We start from the raw sequence: 22,762 nt of genomic DNA, 5'->3' as shown, positions 1-22,762 counted from the left end.
CTGTACTATATTAACAAATTTAGAGATCAATATCATATTACAATAAAAATTTTGAAAGTTTGTATTCTCTCCCAGCTACTATTACAAAGTTGAATTATCCTAGCTACTACTGCAGTAAGTTTACAAATTAAGTACTACTTCATATAATGCACTTCACTCTGGCATCCACCTGCAGAGTAGTCAACTAGTCTTAATTTCAGAGATGAGATTTATTTGAGAATTCTGTACCTACCTGGATTTGGGACACTGTAAAGTATTGCCTCTGCAGAGAAGAAACCACCTGAATGGAATAATTGCCAAATGCCAGAGTTTCTTCGTAATTCATATACTGGCCAACCTTACTCTGAACACAAAGAGAAAAACTAATTTACAAGTCATAATAGATAAATATTGGTTTGAAGTTTGCATAACAGCTGAATGAACACCAAAACAAGCATTTCACCACTCAACTTCTATCTTTCATTTCAGTGATCCTCAGTCATCCCAGGATTCTCTAAATCATAAACACACAAGAAATAAAACAAATCTGTGAAGGTTATGACCTTTCTAAGATTCACGGCTAACTAATGTAGGTTTATACATGTGTGTATTGCATATTTATGCATGTGTAAGTATATATATTTATACAGTATGTATGTACAGTAGGCAGTATGTGTGTATATATATATATATATATATATATATATATATATATATATATATATATATATATATATATATATATATATATATATATATATATATATATATATATAATATATTTATATATATCTATATATATGTTTACATATATCTATATGAATATTACAGATATAGATATACACTGATGTTTTCATATACAGTATTGCAGGTAGATTTACCACCTGCTAAAACAGTACAAACTTAAGGAAATCAGAACTCTGGTGCACTGAGTTTTGTTATGCTGATTGTTAGTGTTCCATCATTTAATTTCCAGGTTATATTGTAAAAATTACACTTTTTATAATGAAATAAAGTTTTATATATACTTACCAAGTAATTACATTGCTATTATTTCTATTTGTGCGACAGGTAAAAATTTAAGTGTCGTGACAGCGCTTCTATTGTTTTTGTGTTGGCGACAGCCCCGTCCACTATCAGGGAATGATATGGAACAACCCAGCGAAGAGCTCAAATCATTTATGCACTTATGTCCATGAGAGGGCAGGAGGGAGGGCTCCGATCATGTAATTACTTTGTAAGTATATATACAACTTCATTATAAAAATGTCATTTTTATATAAGTAACTTACCAAGTAACTACACTGCTGAATCCCACATTGACAGGGGGTGGGATACATGGTCACATTCTGCTTCAACACATTCAGTAATGGTAATGAATCTGAAAATAGAAAAAAGTTCACTAGCACTGATACAATGCTTGTTGTTTCCTTACTTGGTTAGGGAGCTACTGCAGGTGATTACTGCCTCTGGATGGTGCTCATCCTAACCCATAGCAGCGTGTTGTGAGAGCCATGGGGCGCCTCTACTTCAAGTGGGGCTTTGCAGCGAAGGAGGGATCCAATTGCTTGCAAAGTTAAAAAACAGGTGGCCTTGTTCTGGGGCACAGTACTAAAAACAATAAACCAGACAATGCTGTCACCTACAATGAAAATTAAAAACCACCACCCATCCACTAAAAACTGGAGGGCACTCCAGGTGCACAGTACCCCTAGACTCCTCAGCGACTCGACACCCACATCAAGAAGAAGAGTTTAAGGATAGGAAGGGATGCTTCCTATGCCTCTTCCCCCAATACCTTGCCAGCCACTGATAATGGTCTCAGAGTACTGCAGGTTTCATATACCGTTTCAATGTCACGTAAATACAGTAGTGCGAAGTGAAGATAGACTTACATTTCCAGTAAGTAGCTTGAACAACTGAAGAGAGAGACGTGTTTAATATCATATGAGGTGGCAACCGCCCTGACGTCGTGTGCTTGGGCTTTAAAAGGAAGAATGTCCTCTTGGATCCCAGCATGAGCCTCTGTAATGAGATCCCGAAGGAAGAACGAAAATGTGTTCTTACATAGGGCGTGGGAATGATTTTTAACTGAGCACCAAAGATTACAATATTGGATGGTCCTCTGATTTTGGCAGTCCTATCTGAGTAATATTTCACTCCCCTAACTGGGCAGAGAACCCTTCCTTTCTCTTCTTAACTGAGGATATCCATGGGATTCTTAATCAAGAAGGAATGAAACCAGGGCCTAGAGGATTCTCATTCTTCACCAGGAAACCAAGTGTCAAAGAGCAAACTGCGTCTCTTTGGGCAAATCCCACTCGTTTGTCGATGGCCTGAAGCTCACTAATGTGTTTGGCCGTGGCCAAAGCAACAAGGAAAATAGTCTTTCTCATAAGGTTCTTAAGAGAGGCAGAATGAAGAGGCTCAAAAAGAGGGGCCCGTTAACCATTTAAGAACAACGTCAAGATTCCAAGATACTGCATCTCTGGTCGGTTGCTTGGAAGTCTCGAAAGACTTTATGGAATCTGGAATGTCCTGGTTAGCAGACAGATCTAACCCTCTGTGCTTGACGACACAACTGAGCATAGCTCTGCATCCTCTGATTGTGGAGGGAGCGAGTTCTTTGGAGCTTCTTAGAAAGAGCAGGAAGTCCACTGCATCAGCTACAGATGTCTTAGAAACAAGATGTTTTGTCTGGTGCACCACCTGAGAAAGACTGTCCACTTAGACTGGTAAAGTTTAGAGGAGGACTGACGCCTGCTTTAGCGATAGCTTCTCCAGCCACCCTTGAAAAGCCCTTTGGTCTGACAAGTCTCCAGACAGTCTGAAGTCTGTCACAGCAAGAGCAGATAATCCCTGGTGGAATCTCCTGAAGTGCGGTTGTCTGAGTAAATGTGGACTTTGTGGTAGTAGTCTAGGGGAAGTCCACTAGAAAACTCAAAAGATCTGGAAACCATTCTTTCTGAGGCCAAAATGGTGCTATCAGGGTCACTGTTGCATTGGAATGTGATCAAAACTTGTTCAATACTTGCCTGACCATGCTGAATGGAGGGAAGGCATAGAGGTCCAGGTCCAACTAATTCTGTGTACGGCATCTGATGCCCATGCTAGAGGGTTTGGGGTCAGAGAGTAAACGAGGGGAAGAAGGTAGTACCTTGATGTGGCGAACAGATCCAGCATTGGTTTGTCCCCCCCTCCCTCCGCTTCCAAAGACTGTTGCAGACTTGTGGGTCTAATGTCCACTGGAGGGAGGACCTGTCTCCGACGACTGAGCTCGTCCGCTAAAATGTTCATCCTTCCTGAAATGAAGAGTGTGACTATTTCCACCCAATTCTGGTCTGCCCAAAGAAGGAGATCTCTCGTCGCCTCGCAGTTGGAAAATGAGTGGGTCCCGTCCAATTTCTTGATGTATGCAAGAGCCGTAGTGTTGTCCAAGTTGACAACAACGTCCTTGCTGATGACAATGTCCAAAAAGGCTACAAGTCCTAGATGGATGGCTTTGAGTTCCCTGACATTTATGTCAAGGTTCCTCTAACTTGGGGACCATGTCCCTGAAACCTCCTTGTCCCATAGAAGGGCTCCCCAGCCTAAATCTGAGTCATCTGAGAATAAGCTTAGGTCTGGGTTCAGAGGGAATTACGACTTCCCTTCCGAAAGTCTCTCTGCGGACATCCACCAATGCAGATCTGACTTGATCTCTGCCGTACTTGGGAATATGAAGGTGTCAGGATGTGTTCCTATGTTCCAACTGGCCCTGAGGAAAAACTGCAAACTCTCATATGGAGTCTGCCCAATCCTACAAATAGTTCAGTGGAGGCCAGTGTCCCTAACATGCTCATCCACTGATTGGCTGAAACTATTTACTGTCTGCAGGAAAGATTCTATCCTCTTGGGAGATGGAAAAACCCAAAAACTCTGAGTATTTATCTTCATTCCCAAATAGTGATTCTCCTGAGTTGAGCCTTTGAGCTAGGAGAAGGGTAGTCTGTAGGTCCTTCGTACACTTCTCCCTTGATGACGAACAGAGGATCCAATCGTCAAGGTAGGGGCAGATGTTGATAACTCGAAGATGGAGCCATTTCGCAAGAGGAGCTATAATCCTCGCAAACATTTGAGGGGCCTTGGATAGACCAAAACATAAGGCCTGAAACTGCAAAATTCTGTCCTCGAAGGCAAACCTAAGAAACTTCCTGGAGTCCAGATGTACTGGGACATGTTAGTAAGCTTCTTGCATGTCAAGCATTATCATCCAGTCATCCTGGTGAATGGATGATCACATGGACTGGTTCATCTCCATCCTGAACTTTGTCTTCTGGATGAAGAAGTTCAGGGCGCTCAAGTCTAGGACAGGCCTCCAACCCCCTGATGCCTTGGGGCCCATGAAAAGGCAGTTGTAAAAACATTCCAAGGATTTGTCCTTTATATCCTCTATGGCTTCCTCCCGGAGAAGGGATGCAACTTCTTCCGAAAGAGCCAAATACCTTGTGGAGCATTTCGAATACGCGGTCAACGCAATTGGATAGGTAACTAAGGGAGTATCCTTCTTTCAATACTCAAAATGATCCATGGCTCTGCTCTGGTGCTCCACCTTTCCCAAAAAAGGTGAAGTCTGGCTCCTACAGATGCGCGAAGGACATGCACATCACTTCTTGGCTGATGGTCTGGAAGAGGACTTTTGATAGATCTAGCCAAGAAACGCACTGACATACGGGACTTAAAGGGAAACTTCTGTCCATTCCTACGAAAGGACTGTGGCTGAAGAGGCGAGGCAGTCTTAGCGCCAAACGAAGCAGGATCCTTGGGGCACTTTGAAGACCAAGGAAGAAGGTCCTGGGTGGACTTCCTTTGGAGGTCCATGGCTATTTCTTTGACGGTGGCCTGAGGAAATAGATAAGACTGGTCAAGGGGAGAAAAGAGTAAAGCCAATTTCTGCACTGGAGTTACTCCCTTCGTTGTGAAGGAGCACCAAAGCGCCCTCTTCTTCAGTACTCCCATCGAGAAGAGAGCCGCAAGTTCAAGGGATCGGTCTCTAACTGCTTTGTCTGTGCAGTACAAAACACCTAACCAATCTGCAGTGAAGTCCTCTGCAAGTACAGGGCAGTCTTCAATTTTCTTGGCTAGAGCCCCAAACTGTCCAGTCAAGAAAACTTGGAACTTCAAATACTTTAAAGATATTTTTAAGGAAGTGATCTAATTCTGCCATGGAAAACATTATTTTGGTAGAAGAGAAGGCCGAATGATGGGCAGAGTCGATTAAGCCTGAGAAGTCTCCCTGGGAGGAGGCAGCGACTCCGGAAGGAGCTTTTCAAGTGGCGTATGCGAGATACTTCCTGTGAGTAAGCCTGGACTAACGGTAGGCAAAGGAAGCCTTGCCCTGTTCCCTCTTCTGGGAAAGCCAGTCATTGACTTCCCTCAAAGTCTTCTTAGAAGAAGATGACAGTACCATCTTAGGCAGACAAGAACTAACGCTGGGTTGATTCCTCATGAGAAAAGTAGAGGCCAGCGACACTGGAGCAGCTGGTGCAAAGAAGGTCGGGTAACTGGCCAAGAAAAACTTTAACACGGCTGCATAAACCAACAAAGGAGGTTCTTGGTCCAATTCCTCTTCATCTGAAGATACTGGAGACTGCAGAGGATCTTAAGGAGGTTTGGATAAGGCAGGAACCTTCTGCAAAAAAACCATAATATCTGCTAATTGACGCTTAATGGGCACAAAGGATGTGTCCACAGACTCGAGCGCAGAACAGCACAAAGGAAGAGCTGAAGTCAGGCACTCGATACGCGCTGAACATCTGGGAGACAACAGGCGCTCGGACGTGGAAGGTGGGCACTTGGAAGCGGACAACAGGGGCTCGGAAGCAGACAACGGGCGGTCGGAAGAAAACACTGGGACTGAGAGCTTGGGTGAAGACACTGGGCACTTGGAAGATGAGAGCTTCTTAGAACTCTGGCGCCTGGGAGTCAAATACAGACGAGAAGACAGAAGTTTGGGAGAACAATACTGCGGACTAGGCCAGGTGCTGCAGGAGGGTTGCAAGCTGCAGGCAGCTCCTTAGGCCGCTTAAAGGAAATAGGCAATGACCTGGGTCCATCATCCAAATGTCTTTTCAATGGGCGAGATTCTCCTGGAAAGCACCATCGGTGCCTCTTGTCAGGGCACAAACTGTCCAAGTCAGCCTCCCTTGGACCTCCAGTATGTCTTCTCCCAGGTTCAGGGGAGTGTGACAGGGACCTTTGTCTAGGAGAGCCGGCGTGATGGGCAGCCACTTCCTCCACTGGCATTACACTTACACTTTTCACACTGAAAACTTTCTCCATCAGCACTTTGAAAGACGCTCCTAATTCCGCCATAGAATTTACCATAAGTTCGAACTTCTGACTAATTCTACCTTCCAGACTGGCAATGGCACTGGGTTCGGAAGCATGGGAGTCAGTTACGGGAGCAGGTGGTACAAACATAGGAGGACTGGAGATAGGAGACAATGCTGAAAAGGAGGAAGGAGGAATAGAAGGAATATTTTCAGCACTAGGGTTAGGAGTACAGTAGAGTCAATGCTACGAGACCTAGCTGCTGCCTTCCTTTTCCTCTCAAGATGGGACTGCAATATCTTCCACTGCTTTTCACTCCAGTCTACACATTCATCACAGGTACTGTATGCTCTTTTGAACATGAAAGTCCCCAACAACTAGCACAAATCATGTGGGAGTCATAGTTAGTTAGTAATAAATGATTTGTTTAACCAGACCTCACGTGGGAGTCGTAAATAGATTTAGTTAGTCTAGTGTTACACCCCTTCCGACAGTACCTAACACTAGAGGAACTGGAATCAGACATAATGAAGTTACCATTAAATCAAACTCAGCTGGTTATAAAAACCTAAGCTAGCGCTAGTAAAAGCAGCTACGCAAATGTAGGAATACTTCACCTAATTCTGGAACACAACCAAAAGGACCGATGAAAAAATTAAAATCAGAACTGCTGCAAACCATCAAAGTTAACATGAAAGCTGGCAGCTTAAGCGCTTTTGCTGGGTTGTTCCCTATCGTTCCCCGATAGTGGGCGGGGCTGTCACCAACACAAAAACAACAGAAGCGCTGGCGGGACTTTTAAATTTTGAACTGCAGCACGAGTAGAAATAACAGCAATGTAATTACCTGAAAAGTTACTTATATAAAATAACATGGATCCAATTTAGAGTTCATGGCTGCTTTTTTTTTTTTTACATTTTGTTAAAAGTTCCAAGTTCCATTGGTTCTCATAAAAAACAAAAACAAAATAGAGGGTGATGCTTTTGTCTCTGGTCCCTATGAATTAAGTAACTTTCTGTAAGAGGCATTACCTGTCCTCCTTCTTTAAAACTGGCTACCATGATAATAGCAGTAACCTGTTGTTCCACAATCATCCTCCAGAAATCTTTGATAGTTGATAATGGCTGATCCATTGGTCCTTGAGTGGCTATATACTTGATGCTGGAATACCCCTAAACAAAAGAAATAATTTTGGGTAAAACAGACTCAAGGAACAATACTGGAACACATCTGAAATTATTTAGAAGCAACTAATGATCAAAATGTCCAACTCTCAATCCCAAAAACACATGATCAATATCCTAGATACAGAGTACAGTATGTATTTGATTCTGTTCATGGTATAGTTGTAAACTTATTTTGCATTTCAGTTCTTGTTTTAAAGGTCAACATTTGATACAGTTTCTCCTTACCTGAATGTGGTTAGCATTGATGTAATCACTTGACGGATCATTGTTGATTATGCTTAATTTAACTCTTGTCTCATCATCTGTATATAAAAATAATTTATTTTATTATTTCACAGTTGCAGCTAATAACACAAGTGCCATTAAGAACTCACTTAATAACAATAATGAAGCTACTGATGAAGATTATGATGATGGCAATGGTGGTACTTTAGCAAAGATGCAAACTTTCATCTTCATTATGATTCTGTATTAGGCAAAGTTTCCCATGACACCATTTGGTTTTCTTCAGTTGAAGCATGATGTGATTTATGTTTATCTTGGTCAGATAGATTTAGGCAAATCCAAGCATAAAATGAAAAATAAAATCATCAAAATTTATACCTTTTCTTTGCAGTCACCTACTAAAATTTACCATAAACATTACTCATAATAATGAAATAGCATATTTGGTGGCATACAGTTCCCCCGTAAAAAAAAGATTTGTACACCCGGGTTTTGTATGAGAAGGTGAGGTATCTAGTAGGCTCACATTTACCCTAATGCTCTAGACTACCATAAACTGTACCTGGCCAAACTCCATGATACCATAGTACTAGCATTTACTTAAATTTCATTAAGAATACTGTATTAGCACTTACCATTATCACAGTACAATCTGTCATAACAGGTGCCTTAGGACCAAAGAGTTACGTTATTTGAATTGCCGTTGCACGAGAGATATCCTTCTAAAATGCCATACATGTACTCTGAACTGTCACCGCACCATTCATTATCAACTAGCAATACCTACTTTACAGTTTTAATATTAAATAGTCCATCATGAACCAAACACTACCTGTGCAGTTAACTAAAACAATAATGTGAAGTTCTTTAATCCATACAGCAAATGACAGACGGACACAAACTGATGCATTAGGCAGCAGACACAGACTGAAACTAAACATAGCAATGCACTTAGTATGTGCCTGCTTTTCTCTCTCTTTTTCATGAAGAATATGGTATTTGCTTTCCTTTTTACCTCTCTAGGTTATTTTTTTTTATCAGAGCAAAAAATATATGAGAGAGAGAGAGAGAGAGAGAGAGAGAGAGAGAGAGAGAGAGAGAGAGAGAGAGAGAGAGAGAGAGAGAGAGAGAGAGAGAGAGAGAGACTTATTATTTCAAAGTACTGTATATATATTCTATTTCTGGACTGCCTTTTAACTCTCTCCCTGGAATGAATTACAGGGTGTCTACACTGTTGTGCCATTTTGAGTCATGTCAACCCTGCACAAATACAGTGCATGTAACCCTTGGCCTTACTTTTATTAGTCCTTTACTCTTATGAAAAAAAAAGCACATTTCCATCAACCTTTGCTCTGAGAAACATTACAGGGAGCTCACGGCCACTTCCTCGTGGCATGTATTATAGAATCTTGGTAAAAGACAATTCTCAAGTCAAATAACATGTGCTATACTCACAACAACCTACTCTGAGTAAAGAAGAACCCAAGTGCTTCACATTTCTCACCTTTATAAACTGCTCCACCTCATTCTTCTGAATTTTTTCTATCAAATTTTATTATAGTCCTAATTGATTTCATATTTTACTTCTAAACTGGATTCTTCATTTAATTCAGTAATGACAAGGCCCATATATAACATATCCTGAATATTCTAATCCATCTTTGTCCCTAAATTCCATTATGTGCTTTCCATTAAAGGCAGCAAAGTTGACTACAGTACTGAATCAAGTCCTGCGTGGTACCAAGTCTTTAAATGACCAATGAGTAAGTTTGCAGCACAAAAAATATATATACTGCTGATCTGCAAGCAGAATAGATATTTTTCCAGAATACTGAGTATGTGTGGTTTTAGAAAACAAGAGCATAAAATGTATGTTAACTGGTATGTTTTAGGAAATAACACTGGATTTTTTTAATCATTAGCAGAAAACTTAAATGGGAAGGAACTGCAGATTGTAGCTGGTGTGGATGACAGATGCATGACAAAGGGTAGTTCTGATAGCGAAGGAACACTTGAGTTGTGTGGAAAAGTGAACATAATTATGATTGAAAAAGATCACTAGCTTTTTGGTTTTAATCTAAAATCACAAGTAGATAACAGGAACCCAGACAATATGACTGATAAACTTGGTATGGCCAAGGTTAATAAGAATTATGAGAATTTTGTACAGAAACCTTCTAGAAGATGACTGATTGCTAAAAAAAATACATGGCTCCAAAAGAAAGTCTATTGTACTTACAATGTGGAAAAGGGAGAAAAGTGTTTCTTGGATTTTGTGATAGCACAAAGTAGAAGCAGGTTCAAGGATATGCATGGTTAGAAAATAGTGAATGTAAGCATTGCAAATAAGTTCTTGTATGAAAGAAAACTATGAACAGAAGTCAGATTTAATGGGATAAGAATGTAATTTAGAATGTTTAAAAAATGAATGAATTTAAGAGAAGTTTAAGTAGCATATAGATCCAAGGTAAATGAAATATAAGCTTAGTTCAAGTACAATACAGAGAAGAACTTATGAGGACTCAGAAAGGGTTTGTGGTGGGTCGACAGGAGTGTTTGTAGGTATGAGAATAAGAAAAGTGAATTAATGGATAGAGAAATGTGAGGAACAGGGACAATTTTGAGGGAAGAATGATGTAAAATACAAGAACAAGGATGCCGTGGCTAGAGTGAGAACAAACTTCAAAGAGAAATATCAAGTGAAAATGAGAAAAATTCCAGAAAAGAGACACTTTTAGAAATGAAGTGAAAGAAGAATGGAGGAAATCTAGAATAAACTAAGCAAATGGGTTGTTGAACTTAAGTATTTTGAAATGTTGCTAAATGTTTACAAAAAAAAAAGGAAGCAGAACTAAAGTGTGCCCAAGCTGAAGGGACAAACGCAACTAAAAGGTTTATAGGTGTTAATGGGATGAGTGAGTTCCTGTATTGTGGCTGTGAGATATATTTAGGGGGAGACAAAAGCATGCAAGATGTATCTGCTGAGGAAGGGTGGGGTAAACTTCCATAAAATATTGGATGAGTTGACTAACTTTTTCAGAACACAAAGAATATTTTCATGAAAGATTGAAAAATTTATATGGGTGCTGTACAAACTTTATGCACACTGGGAAATCTATCTGCAGGGAACAAACTTTATGCACAGCAGGAAACATATTTGCAAAGTTTTGCGTAACATTTATGTACTTTACACCAAGAAACCTATTTGGATAGTGATTTAGATAGTGAAACTGGTGACAAATGAGAAGACCACTGTACTTTTGGACAAGTAAGGAGAGAGTGGATTATGTTTGTTACAAATCAGCAGCGCAATAATTTTTTAATAGCGCAATAATTTTTTAATACAAATAAAATTTATTCTGTGGATACACGAGCTTAACGAATGCTGAGCGATATGCAACACAAAAATGATAATGTATACCATAAGTGGTAGTTTATTATAGTATTTTCGAGACTTTACAATGCAAGAGTAAATAGTGTAAGAATACATAGTCTAAAGAATGACAGGTTTATGATAACAGCTGCAAGACTGTTTCATGTCTTCATTGCTAATTACCATTTACATTGACAGAATCATGGGAAAGTAAAAAAAAAAAAAGATAAGGATATGTAAGCACAAGCTTTTTGAATATTAGAGATGGCACTGGATTCAAGTCCAACTGTTGACGTTAGAAGATGAAGCAACTTTGATTGCTAAGAATGAATACCAAACTCAATTTTCTAAGAGCCTGAGGGGGGAGACATAGGAAAGGTAAGCTAATATTAAGGTTAATAAGCATAAAAGGAAGAGAGATAAATGTTAGTGTGGATGGCGGAGGAATGGTGATGGTTAACTAGCATATGCGCATCATGTAGTAGACTTGTAGAATAGGCTACTTAAAAAGGGTGAATACATTAAAAATACTGGGATAGACGGACTGACACATGCAGTGACAGCATAGTAATTCTACTTAAACAGAATCAGAGCATTGCAATCAATAGTAATTACATCATTACTATCATGATTAAGTTAGGAGACTAAATTGGGTGCGGTAATTATATCAGGTCAATCATTGCGTGAAATATGTGCGGAATTCTCATTGTAAATTATGAATGGAATATCGAATTTCTAATCATTATCATCTCTACTGCTACTCTTGTTGCTGGCGACTTTGTAATAACTTACAAGGTAGGTTATTTCTGTATCTATTCTTCTTGTTGTTTAACGGTTGGGCTCCAACTGTCATATCTTTCAGGTACTCTGGAATGATCTAAAATAAACAAACAAATGAGTCAAAAAATAAAATAAGTAATCTCACGATCATTCGGACTAATAGAGCCAAGACCTTGTCGGATAAGGTCAAAATTCGGATGGTAAAATAAAACAAAAATTCTACGTGAGTAAAATGGCAACTCATTACACTTAACATACACTTACTCCCCTACTGCAAACATGTAAACACTCAATAAGCTTACGAACAACAGCCGTCACACCTTGAATTGAAAACTTGATGCAAAAGGCAATTAGCTACCTTATTTTCCCAGATTTGTAACAAGATACAGTATGCTGTACAGTTTATATAACTTAAAACTAATCTCTTTTTTTTTCTTATATGCAAGACACTACAGTATGTGGTAGGTTACATTACTGGATAAAAATGATTATCACTTTTTCATTTTGTCCAAACCTATTACAGTACAGTCTTTGAGACAAACTAACAAAGAAAAAACATACCCCTTTATTCATTTTGTACAAACCTATTACAGCACAGTCTTTCCAATACATTGTACAAAGAAAGCAAAACCACAAATAAAAAAAAATACTTTTTCTCTGCCACTTATCTTTGTGCGCTGCCCTTGGTGCTTACAATGGCTGGACTTTTAAAAACTTGTGAGGAGGTTTACTAGTCCTCCTCCAGCTCCTCCCTGTCTGTACAAAAAGGGAAAATGCTCTTTGTTACCAAGTGCACTGATACTTTCCGGATGTAGCCTATCAGAGAAAGACATGTTTGTGATGCATATGTCTATCAGCCATTAAAAAGCAAAAAATCTCAATGATGTATACATTTCTGCCAACAGCAAGAAAGCCTAAAAACAACATGAAAACTTGCCTACTCAGCACCTTCTACCATGTGCTATTGAACTGAAGGAGTACCCAGAGTACCCATATCAAGCAATTGAAAGAGATAGAGAAGGAGTTGTATGATGATGTGTTAAGAGGTCTTGTGCTTTTAAGCCAATAATAATCATGAAAGCTCTCCTCGCTCTCTCTTGATTTATACTTTTTGTGGTTTTTCATCCTTTTATTTTTTTTTGTTATTCATCCCTTTATTTTTTTTTTTATTCATCACTTTATGCAGTGAAAATTACTGTATGACAAAACACCAAAGAAATAAAAAATGAGAAATGATCAGGGAGAAAGGACAAGGAATTGTGCATGAATACAGATTTTATTACAAGTTCCAATAAATTTGTTTAAGGGTACAGTTAGGCATTTTTCCTCTTTTTCATTCACTCTCCAGTTTTTCTCATAGAGTATGTAAGACAGGCTGATGAGAAAGCAAAAGCTGCTTGGTGGATAATCAGGAGAGTGCCTTCTCCTTTACCTAATCTTTTCCTTCTATGCTTTTTATAATTTCTAAATCCATCCTGACTGCCTTCCCCAAGTGGTTGTGGTAAACTTGGTAGATTTCTTGTTTGCCTTACAAGGTGTCCAGGCTCCAGTTTTTGACCAGTTGCTTCCAGAGCTTTTTTTTAATGACATACGGTCAACTTTATTCATACTTTCAATGAATTTACTGTACATAATGTATATACTGTTGTTGATTTTACTGTTTGCTGCTCTGTAGATTTTTACTATGTTGCTGTTATGAGTCTATTTAATAGTTTTACTTCTAGTTTTCTGTTAATTTAGTTCTTCTAGGGGTCTGCTACTCATTACTGTAAGAAAAACTACAGAGCACTTTACTCAACTATTTGAGGCTTAAGGTAAAATTTTTTTGACCTCCAGAGCTGTGCCCATAACTATGATTTAATGTTTATATCTGAGGCACTGCACTTTTTTAAGTGACATGTCAAAGGTCGAGTTTTCAACGCCACGGTTTGGTGATCCTGACTTTACTTAATATCATAACATCCTACACATGGAAGTTATGGCTCTATACTTTAAGTCCGAATTTTCAGTAAGTTTTACAATGTTTACGTATTTGCTGTTTACAGCAATCCAAATAGTGAAGACTCTATATGTGACTGTCTCATGGACGGGATTAGTATGGCTCAGTAACAGGATTCAAAAGCTTCATTTGTTTTTTTGTGGAGACTGCAATGCAACGCACAGCAAGTGGCTTAATTTAAGTTCCACAGATCAACATGGCCAGTCTACTCTTGAGTTCTGTGTATCCACTGATTTTGTCCACCCAATTAAGGAACAGATACATAACCTGGCAATAGATTACACTAGAACCTCATGTCCACAGATGTTCAGCTACTAGTATCAAGTCCAGTGCCTGCAAGTATATAGGCCCTTCTGACCACTGTGCCATTGAGATGGACATATCTGTCAATCAATATACAGTATTCCTTATGCCACCATTGGAAAACAATCTGGCTGAAATCTAGAGCCAACTGGGACTGCATTATTGAAGACTGTCGAGCACTTAATATTTCAGATCAAGATCCCAAGAAGTTAAATGAAATGCTGATGGCTATTTTAGTAAAGTACTGTATGTCCCGAGAAAGGTAATCATATTCAGGACAAATGTCCAGCCATTTTTTGATGTTACATGTTGACACACTTACCATGACAAACAAACCAAATTCAACACATGGAGACAAAATTATTCACATGAAAATAACACTATTTTTGTCGAGTCTTACTATGCTGTGAATAGACTTTACCACAGAGCTGGGCGAAATTACAATAATTCCTTACAGCGGAAACTTGAAGGAATTGCTCAGCCTCATCTGTGGTGGACCAAATTGGCATCATCTATCTTTGGGTCAGGCTTGTCTTCCACTCCACCACTACTAACAGATGATGGTAGATTGGTTAGTGGCCCTAATGAAATGGCTTTGAAGCTAAGCAATCAGCTGAGGATGTCCCTGTCCCTGATACTTGTCATCCTGAACCTATTCTTACAAAATCTGCATTTCGCTCTCGGGATGTTATGAAAGTTCTTGATAATCTTGATAGCTGGGGTAGAGAAGATCCTAACAGGTTATTCCCTTTGCTTTTTAAAATGGTTTCTAGTGCTTTGTCTCCCTCTCTACATCCTGTGTTCTCCAAAGTTGCAGAAAAATAACAAAATAAAAAGAAATTTCTGGATCGGGGTCCCGTGTCACCCGGTGAAATAGTCCATTCAGCACTTATTTCTAGGTAATTCCGTTGCTAGATACCAGAGAAAGCTAAATGAAATGCTGGAGTTACTACCCCCAGAGCGAGCTCACTAGATGGAGTCGTATATGGAAAAGGGTGAACTCACAAAACACGGAACCCTATCCTATAGAGATTCCCAATGTCAAAAGTCCCAACGAGAGAGTGCCGATACAAGCCCATGCACTACTCATGGACTGTATACAAGGCAACACTAGCCTCATTCCATTTTAGCAGGTTTTTTCGTTCACACATAATTTCGTTGTGATCCTTATTTTGTGCTCTATTTTGGATTTTTTTATGGCATCCTCACAAGGTTCTTCTTCAATTACTTGAGTACCAGTGTTTTGTTGTTTTTTAGGCGATTGAGGCTTCTTATTTTCCTTTAGTTTAATAATTAAAGGAATTTATAACGCCCGTCTCGATCTCCTCTCACGTCGTCTCTGGACCTCTCTTGGTCTTGGATCGGCATATTTGTATTGTGTTTTTTATTTGTATCCCTTTTTATTTGGGATGTTTTACCAGTAATGATCCCTAACTTTAGTGGGTTTGATTAATTTTATGTTTGTTCTGTACCCCTTTACTACGAGAAGTGCTGTTTAGCGTTTAGGCTACTGAGCTACCCCCTCGGGCCCATTCGCTTTTTATCATGGCTTCATTACGAGAGTGATTTTTATTACGGAAGTGATGTTTAGCGTTTAGGCTACGAGCTACCCACTCGGGCCCATTCGGGCTTTTATCATGGCTTCATTACGGGAGTGATGTTTAGCGTTTAGGCTACGAGCTACCCCCTCCCCATTCGCTTTTATCGTGGGCTTCATTACGAGAAATGTTGTTGAGCGTTTAGGCTACGAGCTTCCCCCTCGAGCCCATTCGCTTATTATCATGGCCTCATTATGCCTTTATTTTTGTCCCTCACTTCTCTTTAGCCTTTGGGGATCTTATTTTCATTGGTACTGTTACGGTTTTTACTTTGTTTTCATAATTTTGTTTATTTTGTGAATTTTGTGTTCCATTCCTGGTCAAGTGCTGTCTTGCTGTTTAGGCTCGTGGTTCCCCCTCGGGCCTATTAAACTTTTATTTTGGCTTTATTTTGCCTTGTTTTAGACTCACTTCTCTAAGTGTATGGGAACATGATTTTCATTGTTACATTTAATTTTTGACCTTGTGCTTGGATGCTTTTTGAATTTTGTTAATTTTGGGATACTTTCATTTAACTGGAGGTCGGTCATTTCCCTTCACGTCCATGTTGTGTTGGGCCTGCCTATCCTCCTACATGTACCTTATAGACAATTTTTGTTTTATTATGATTTTTTTTAGTTATTTGTTAGCCTTTACCCCTCTCCTAGGCTTCCTTCCTTTACATCGCCTCAGTTAGGTTAGCCTAGGGGTTGGCTGTAACACTTTTTTTCCTTCGGGGAAAAATTTTTAGGAGGGGACGATCTCGATCTGTACGTATGAGTTTCATGTCGGTGATCTCGTTCTGTACATATGTGTTTTATGTCTGGTGCTTCCCTTTGTTTGGTTTTGACTTGGATATATTGCCTACGTCCACCCTCTCCTGTTTCGGCTTTTCACTTAGGCTAATGTTCCTAATAAGTTAAGCTGGAATAGCGAGGGTTTACCTGCGTAGCCTATCCCAGTTCAATCCTTCTTTGGGTTGCTTACCAATGGTGACCGGGAGTGCTCTCCCACTCCTGTTCACACTTCTTTTACCGACTATATATATGTTATTTTGTGGTTTCAAGAGTCCCCTTCTCTCCCTTTTATCCTTTGCTCTCTCTCCCCCTTGGTTTGTTTTCAAAGTTTGTTAACTTTCCAAGGCTTGAGAGCAATTATCCTTATTTTATGTCGTAGCCTAAATCCCCTCCCTCTGCATTGATTGATTGTCCTTCGTGTGTGTCTGAGTTGGCACTCCACCTGGACCTGGAGGTGACCAGGAGTGCTCTCCCCACTCCTGTTCACACTCCTTTATCTTTCTTTGCTCTCCTGGCCGTAGAGGTTTTTGCCCTTCCTCTCCTTTTTCTCTCGCTCTTGTCGTGCAGACACAGCTCCATAGCGAGGGATCTATGAGAATCTCTGGGCGCCCGGGAGTGCTGTCCCACCCCTGGTCGCTGCTTTGGGTTACCAACCTCCTGGCCTATCCTTCCCCCTTCCTTTACGCCGACTATTTCCCTTCGTGGTGCTTCCTACATGTTCGCACCTCACTGTTGGGATCTCATACGAGGCCAGTTAGCGTTTTCCACCTAACTGTCTTCTGTTTTATTTACTTTCGGCGTTCCCCCTCCTTTTGCTACTACCTGTTCGGTGTTTCGTTATCTTGTTGGGCGCTCTCTTGCTTACTGCTCGGCGATTTTAGTGTTTAGCGGTCGGCGTTTATTCCCCACCGCTATCACTTCGTTCAGGATATCCTCCTCCGGGGTTTTCCTCTCTTGGCTCGGAGTGCGCCCACTTCCGAACAGTTCATAACCTTCCCACATTTTGTTCAAACATGATCATGGTCACTCGAATGTTCCGTTGACTCTGTTTTTATGTCTATGAGTTTTGTCCTGTTAGCCGGTTTTCTCTCTGGTTTTCTCGGGGTTTTCCTGGTCTGACTTAGGCTATGGCTGCTCGGTACTCTGCTCCGGCATCCGTTCCAGCATGCCCACTTCTCATACGTTTTCAGCTGGTTTTGTCAAGTGCAGGAATGCTCCGCTATCCTGCAACAAACCAGCGGTCATGAGTCTATAGTTCCCATTCCGGTCGCAGTCTGTTTTGGATTTATAGTTTGGCACGGAAGGTTGTGAAGTACGCTATGCTCTCCCCGAGCAGGCTTCTTGATGAACCCGTAGGTTTTATATAAACCTGTCGGTTTCGTCTCCGCCAAACTCCGCCTCATGTGACTTATTCTTGACTCGGAAGGTTGTAAAGTATGCTATGCTCTCTCGAGCAGGCTACTTGATGAATCCGTGGGTTTATTTACACCAGTCGGTTTTTATCTCCGCCAAACGCCGCCTCATTTGGCTTTTTATTAGTCGTTTGGCACCCGGCAGATTGCGTTATGCGCTATGCTCTCTCGAGCAGGCTACCTGATGAATCCGTGGGTTTCATATACACCTGTTGGTTTTACCTCCGTCAAGCTCCGCCTCATGTGGCTTATTAATAGTCGCTCTTTCGACTGTTTGGGCTCTCTCGGGCGGATTCTCGGTGGATCGGTAGGTTTCATATAAACCTGTCGATTTCCCTCCTCCGTCTCGTGGATTATTAATTTTTCAATCTTCGGTTTTCCTTCCCCAGCCAAACTCCGTCTCCGGACTTATTAATAGATGCTCCTCGGTGTTTGGGGTCCTAGGTTTCCCCCTCCTGGGCCCGGCCGCCCATAAAAGTCTCTCGTAACTCTTAGCCAAACTCCGCTAGTCCGGGGCCAGATTCTCGGTGAAAATTGGTAGGTTTCCTATGTCCTTTCAGTTTTTCATTTGTAATGTTCCTTTCCTTATATAACTTCTCAATGTCAGTTGCTGAAGTGTTGGGGCCCCTTTTTCCCGAGTCAAGTTGACCGCGGTAACTCTTAAAATAAGTTTTCAATTGTTTACGGAGAGTTTTCTGAAGACGTTGCGGCCTTCTGTCTCGTTCTCGAACCTGTGAACATCGTCCCGGGCGATAAGTAGGTGCGAGAATAATTGAGACAAACCTTTTCCGCTTAGCTCGGAATTAGGTGAGGCAAACTTTTCCTTTAGGGGATTCGATTAGCTCCTCATCCCTTTTCGGCGGTTCCTGGTCTACCGTCCCTAAGGTGAAATCAGTCAAAAAAAAAAAAAAAAAAGACCTTTTTAAACCAAGAAGACCCGCTCCGGGCCCCTCAAGGACGTCTCGGATCTCTAATCCGGTGCCATCTACGAGTTTGGCCTCGTCTTCTGAAAGGACACGGCCCAAGCAAAAGCAAGGCGGTTACCCCCTCCTTCCTTTGTTGAAAACTCTTTTACGGGTCTCCTTATAAGGAGCTCGATTTGAGGGTCATTGTCAACCTATTAAACTATCTATCTACCTCATGGTCCATGCCTTCCCTTTCCCAGGAGCTTAAATCCCAAAGAGATTAATCTCAAGACTCATTGTCAATGGATCACCTGTTAAATCCTGCTCCGTTCCGGAATTCTATCGTTCGGACACCTCCACCTCTTTTCCCCTCCAGTCTGGGAACCTTGGCGCCTAACCCTTTATGCTTCCCAGCATGAAGGCACCCTCCTATCGGGGTGTGGGCACACGGAGGTTGGTGGAAGGGCATTTCTTCCCTTCCGGCCTGGTATCCCCTTATCCGGGTTTTACCAGACTGTCAGAACGAGCATGGCATCTATCTGGCAGGATCCATAAGTGAGCCCTCATCTTCCCCAGGGCTGGGCACATCGTCTCCGTTGAGAACTCTAACGGAGTGGCAGGCGGAGAATTCCAAGTTCACGCCAGCTGTGGGGTCTTACCGTGCTCTCTTTGAGAGCCCTGCTTCTACCCCCTTGTGCTCGAATGTAGCCCCTCTTATCAACAGGCTTGTTTTGAAAATGTACCGCTGAGGCATTTCCGGGAGACAGATATCACAGATACGTTCACAGTGAATCTTCTAACCCCGGACTACGCTTCTAATTTATTCAGCGTACAGCTCCTAAAGCAGGCTTGAGTCAATTCTTTGACTTTAACAGGAAGCTGAAAATGGCAGGGTTTGGGTCTGAAGTCTCTCTTGTCAGGTTTTCTGCAGGTCCTGTTCATCAGCCGGTTGAGCTGAAAAATCTTATTCCGAACAGTTTCACCTGGAGAATTAATCTTTTCCCCAGGTGGGCGTTGTTACGGCCCGTCTGGGGCTACTAATGTTACTCAGAGCCTCCGTTCTCATGGGTGTCTACCCTACGAGCAGAAACAATCTGATCTTGCCGGGCCTATCCCAAGTCCGGCAAGAAGTTCATGTAGTTCAAGAGCCCCCTGCTCAGGCGGTGGTGCAGGCTCTTCAGGTTCTCTGCCCCTGGACAGCTGTCAGCCTCTCACTCCCAGCCTCCACCTCGATGTGTGCGGGTTCAGCCAACACATCAGCCCCCTTGTAACACCCCGTGTGTCTCTGCCTCCCCATGTGCCTCCGCCGGAGTTTTCTTTGCTTCATACCAAAACCCAAGGAAAGAATTTTCACTAGACATTCTGGCCAGAGGCTCTGACCCTCAGGGTTATCATAGGAGCAGGGATGCATCCTGCTCCTCTCCGAGAAATTGGGAAGGCATTCGCTTCAGGGGAGGCAATCAAGCCTCCTCCCTGTAGTATTTCTCATATGGGTGGGAGGCTGTACCATTTTCGGGGCCACTGGAACTTCAGTCCCTGGGCCCAGAGTATAATTATCAAGGCCCGGGGTGGAGCTGGACTGTTGTCCCCCTCCCCCAATCAGGTTCAGTCAGCCTCCGGCCAGAGTTCTGGGGGTCTTTGTGAATGGCCTGTCAGGCTTTTTCAGTCTGCCAAGGAAGTTCCCTTCCACTGGAAAATTTTTCCGGGCGTGTCCCGTTTGCTTCCTCATTCAGTGCGGCAAGTCTCGGTTGCTTACAGTCTTGTGGGTTCGGATCCTACTGCCGTGGAGCCGTAACCACCTCTTAGACCTTTCCGATGCTTCCTTTCACATCTTGGTTGCAGAAAGGTTCTATCCCTTCTTGGGATTCAGACTCGGGAGCAGGCGTACCCCTTCAGGTTCATGCCCTCCTCAATGCAGCTCCAGAGTCTTTGCCAGTTTGAACAATACCGTAGTTCAACAGCTCCGGTATTAGAAGGTTATGCTAGCTGCATATCTAGTTGCCTGGCTCATTTGGGCACCCAGCGTCGGGAATTGCCTGAGGGCGCCGGTCATTATAATCGGTTTCTAGAGTCTCTGGGCTTCTAAGTAACCAGGAAGGAATCCCACCTGATTCAGGAGGGTAGCCTTCAGTGGTTATGAATCCAGTGGAAGTGGAAAAGAGATAGCAAGGGCATCCTATCATTTCATCATCTCAAGCATACCTCTCCCCGTGCCCAAGAAAAGGTCTTGGGCTCTCTCCAGTTTGCTTCAGTGACGGTTCTCCTTCTGAAGTCAAAGCTGGAGTTTATAACCAGGGTATGGTGGAGTCAGGGACGTGTCTCCTGATTCCTCCTGTTTGAATAGTGGCCTCCGGCCTTGCACAACTGTCAAGTGCTTACCGAAGTCAGTTCCTCTCCAGCTTTCCCCTCCGGCCTCAGTATTCCACACCGTCACCTCTCTGGGCGGGTGAGGTGGATATTTTGGCCCAATGAAGTACATGGAACTTAGTCGGTCACATTCCGGCAGTTCCATATCAACGCTTTGGAGGGCTGTGGCAGTCTTCCTGTTCTTGGAAACTTCTTCCCCCAAGAGGTTTCATTTTAGGCTGGTTCTGAACAAAACAGCAATAGTGCGCCACGTAAACAAGTGGTTTTGGACTCGAATTGCTTCATTCAGGTTATGGTTCATTCTTCTCCATAACCAACAGACACAGGTGCCTCTGTCTGCCACCCTTCTCGTAGGGGTCCAAAAGGTCACTGCTTTTTCCCTATCCAGGGCCTCCCCTGGTGTCGGAATAGTCCTTAGGCGGAGCGTCATTCAGGTAGTCTTGTGACCTTTTCCTGGACCTGGAAGTAGGTCTGTTTGCAACCCAATTCAGCCACAAACTATCAAGCTGTCCCGTCTGGTATAAACTCAGCCTCGTCAGCCCCTCAAACTTCTGATGTCCTGGCTTTGTGGTCTTTGTTAATCTTACAGTTTAGGAGGAAACTGATATTGGTCCTGTTATTACTGTTTTCCTAAAATCAGTTAAGGGATCCTACTCTACTGCAGTATGGTTCTGCAGTTAAGTAACTAGCACTCTTCACATAGTTTTCAAAGCTACAGTACTGATGCGGCCGCATTGGCCCCGAGGAAAGTGTTTTGTTGGAACCAGACTCACAGGCTCTTAACTTTCATCCCTAAGGTCTGTGTTCGTCTAAGAACAGTACTCCGTCCACATTCGGTTTCCTGGTCTTTGAGTAATGTATCGGAGTTAGCTTCGGTAACCAACAATCATCTTGTTCTTATCTTTCCTTGTTAAGGGAAGTCCCAAAATTTTTAATCAGCTTAGCTTCTAGTGTTAGTTTTCCTGTACTGTCTGCCCTGTCTAGCGGAACCAATCATTTGGTTTCCCCTCATCAGGGGTAGTGTTGTGAATTCCTCACCCTAACTTTCTATCTACAGTTGAAGGTCCTCATTTTCAGTGGTCACCTTGGAAAGTACTCCCCTTTTACAAGGTCTGTTTCTGTGCCCAGTTTTCTCCTTACAGGCTTTTTAGACAGGACCTCGCAATTTTGTCAGGTCCTCTCTTTTAAAAAAAAAAAAAAAAAAGCGGGGCACTGTCATTGGGTCTGCTATTAGGCAGAAAGTATTTTCTTAATACAAGCCTATTCAGGTTCTATTCTAAGCTCATGATCTTAGACGGTGACCACTTACATTATTTTCATTACATGAACTTAGAGGACCTTACTAATGTTCAGGGTAGAATTCTCCTAGTTTTCAACGTTTCTATTTAAGTCTTTAATAGCATAAGAATGATGTTTATTTCTCTGTTATTATTTCACCGGGTGACACGGGACCCGATCCAGAAAAAGGATTTTGACAAAGGAAAAATCTATTTCTGGAGAGGGGCCCGTGTCACCCGATGACCCACCCCTGTTTTTCATTCTCTCC

General features: G+C 41.9%; 2 protein-coding genes across 2 annotated transcripts in view; both read right to left on the bottom strand.

Annotated features, from left to right (window-relative positions):
• Nucleotides 1–14,909, bottom strand: part of LOC136835557 (receptor-type tyrosine-protein phosphatase alpha-like) — a 31,317-nt gene extending 16,408 nt beyond the window's left edge. Inside the window, exons 1-4 of the mRNA XM_067099213.1 lie at nucleotides 11,869–14,909; nucleotides 7,704–7,780; nucleotides 7,323–7,463; nucleotides 233–343 (exon numbers count right to left, since the gene is read on the bottom strand). Of these exons, the coding sequence (XP_066955314.1) occupies nucleotides 233–343; nucleotides 7,323–7,463; nucleotides 7,704–7,780; nucleotides 11,869–11,929 (390 nt within the window). The 5' untranslated portion in view covers nucleotides 11,930–14,909. The remainder of the gene's footprint in view (nucleotides 1–232; nucleotides 344–7,322; nucleotides 7,464–7,703; nucleotides 7,781–11,868) is intronic.
• LOC136835554 (receptor-type tyrosine-protein phosphatase epsilon-like) overlaps nucleotides 1–22,762 on the bottom strand; it is a 282,453-nt gene that overhangs the window by 184,847 nt on the left and 74,844 nt on the right. The window lies entirely within an intron of this gene.

Source organism: Macrobrachium rosenbergii, chromosome 55 (genome assembly GCF_040412425.1).
Source record: "Macrobrachium rosenbergii isolate ZJJX-2024 chromosome 55, ASM4041242v1, whole genome shotgun sequence".
NCBI classification, from domain to species: Eukaryota; Metazoa; Arthropoda; class Malacostraca; order Decapoda; family Palaemonidae; genus Macrobrachium; species Macrobrachium rosenbergii.
The sequence above is the reverse complement of the archived record's forward strand: the minus strand, read 5'-3'. Positions and strand labels throughout refer to the sequence as shown.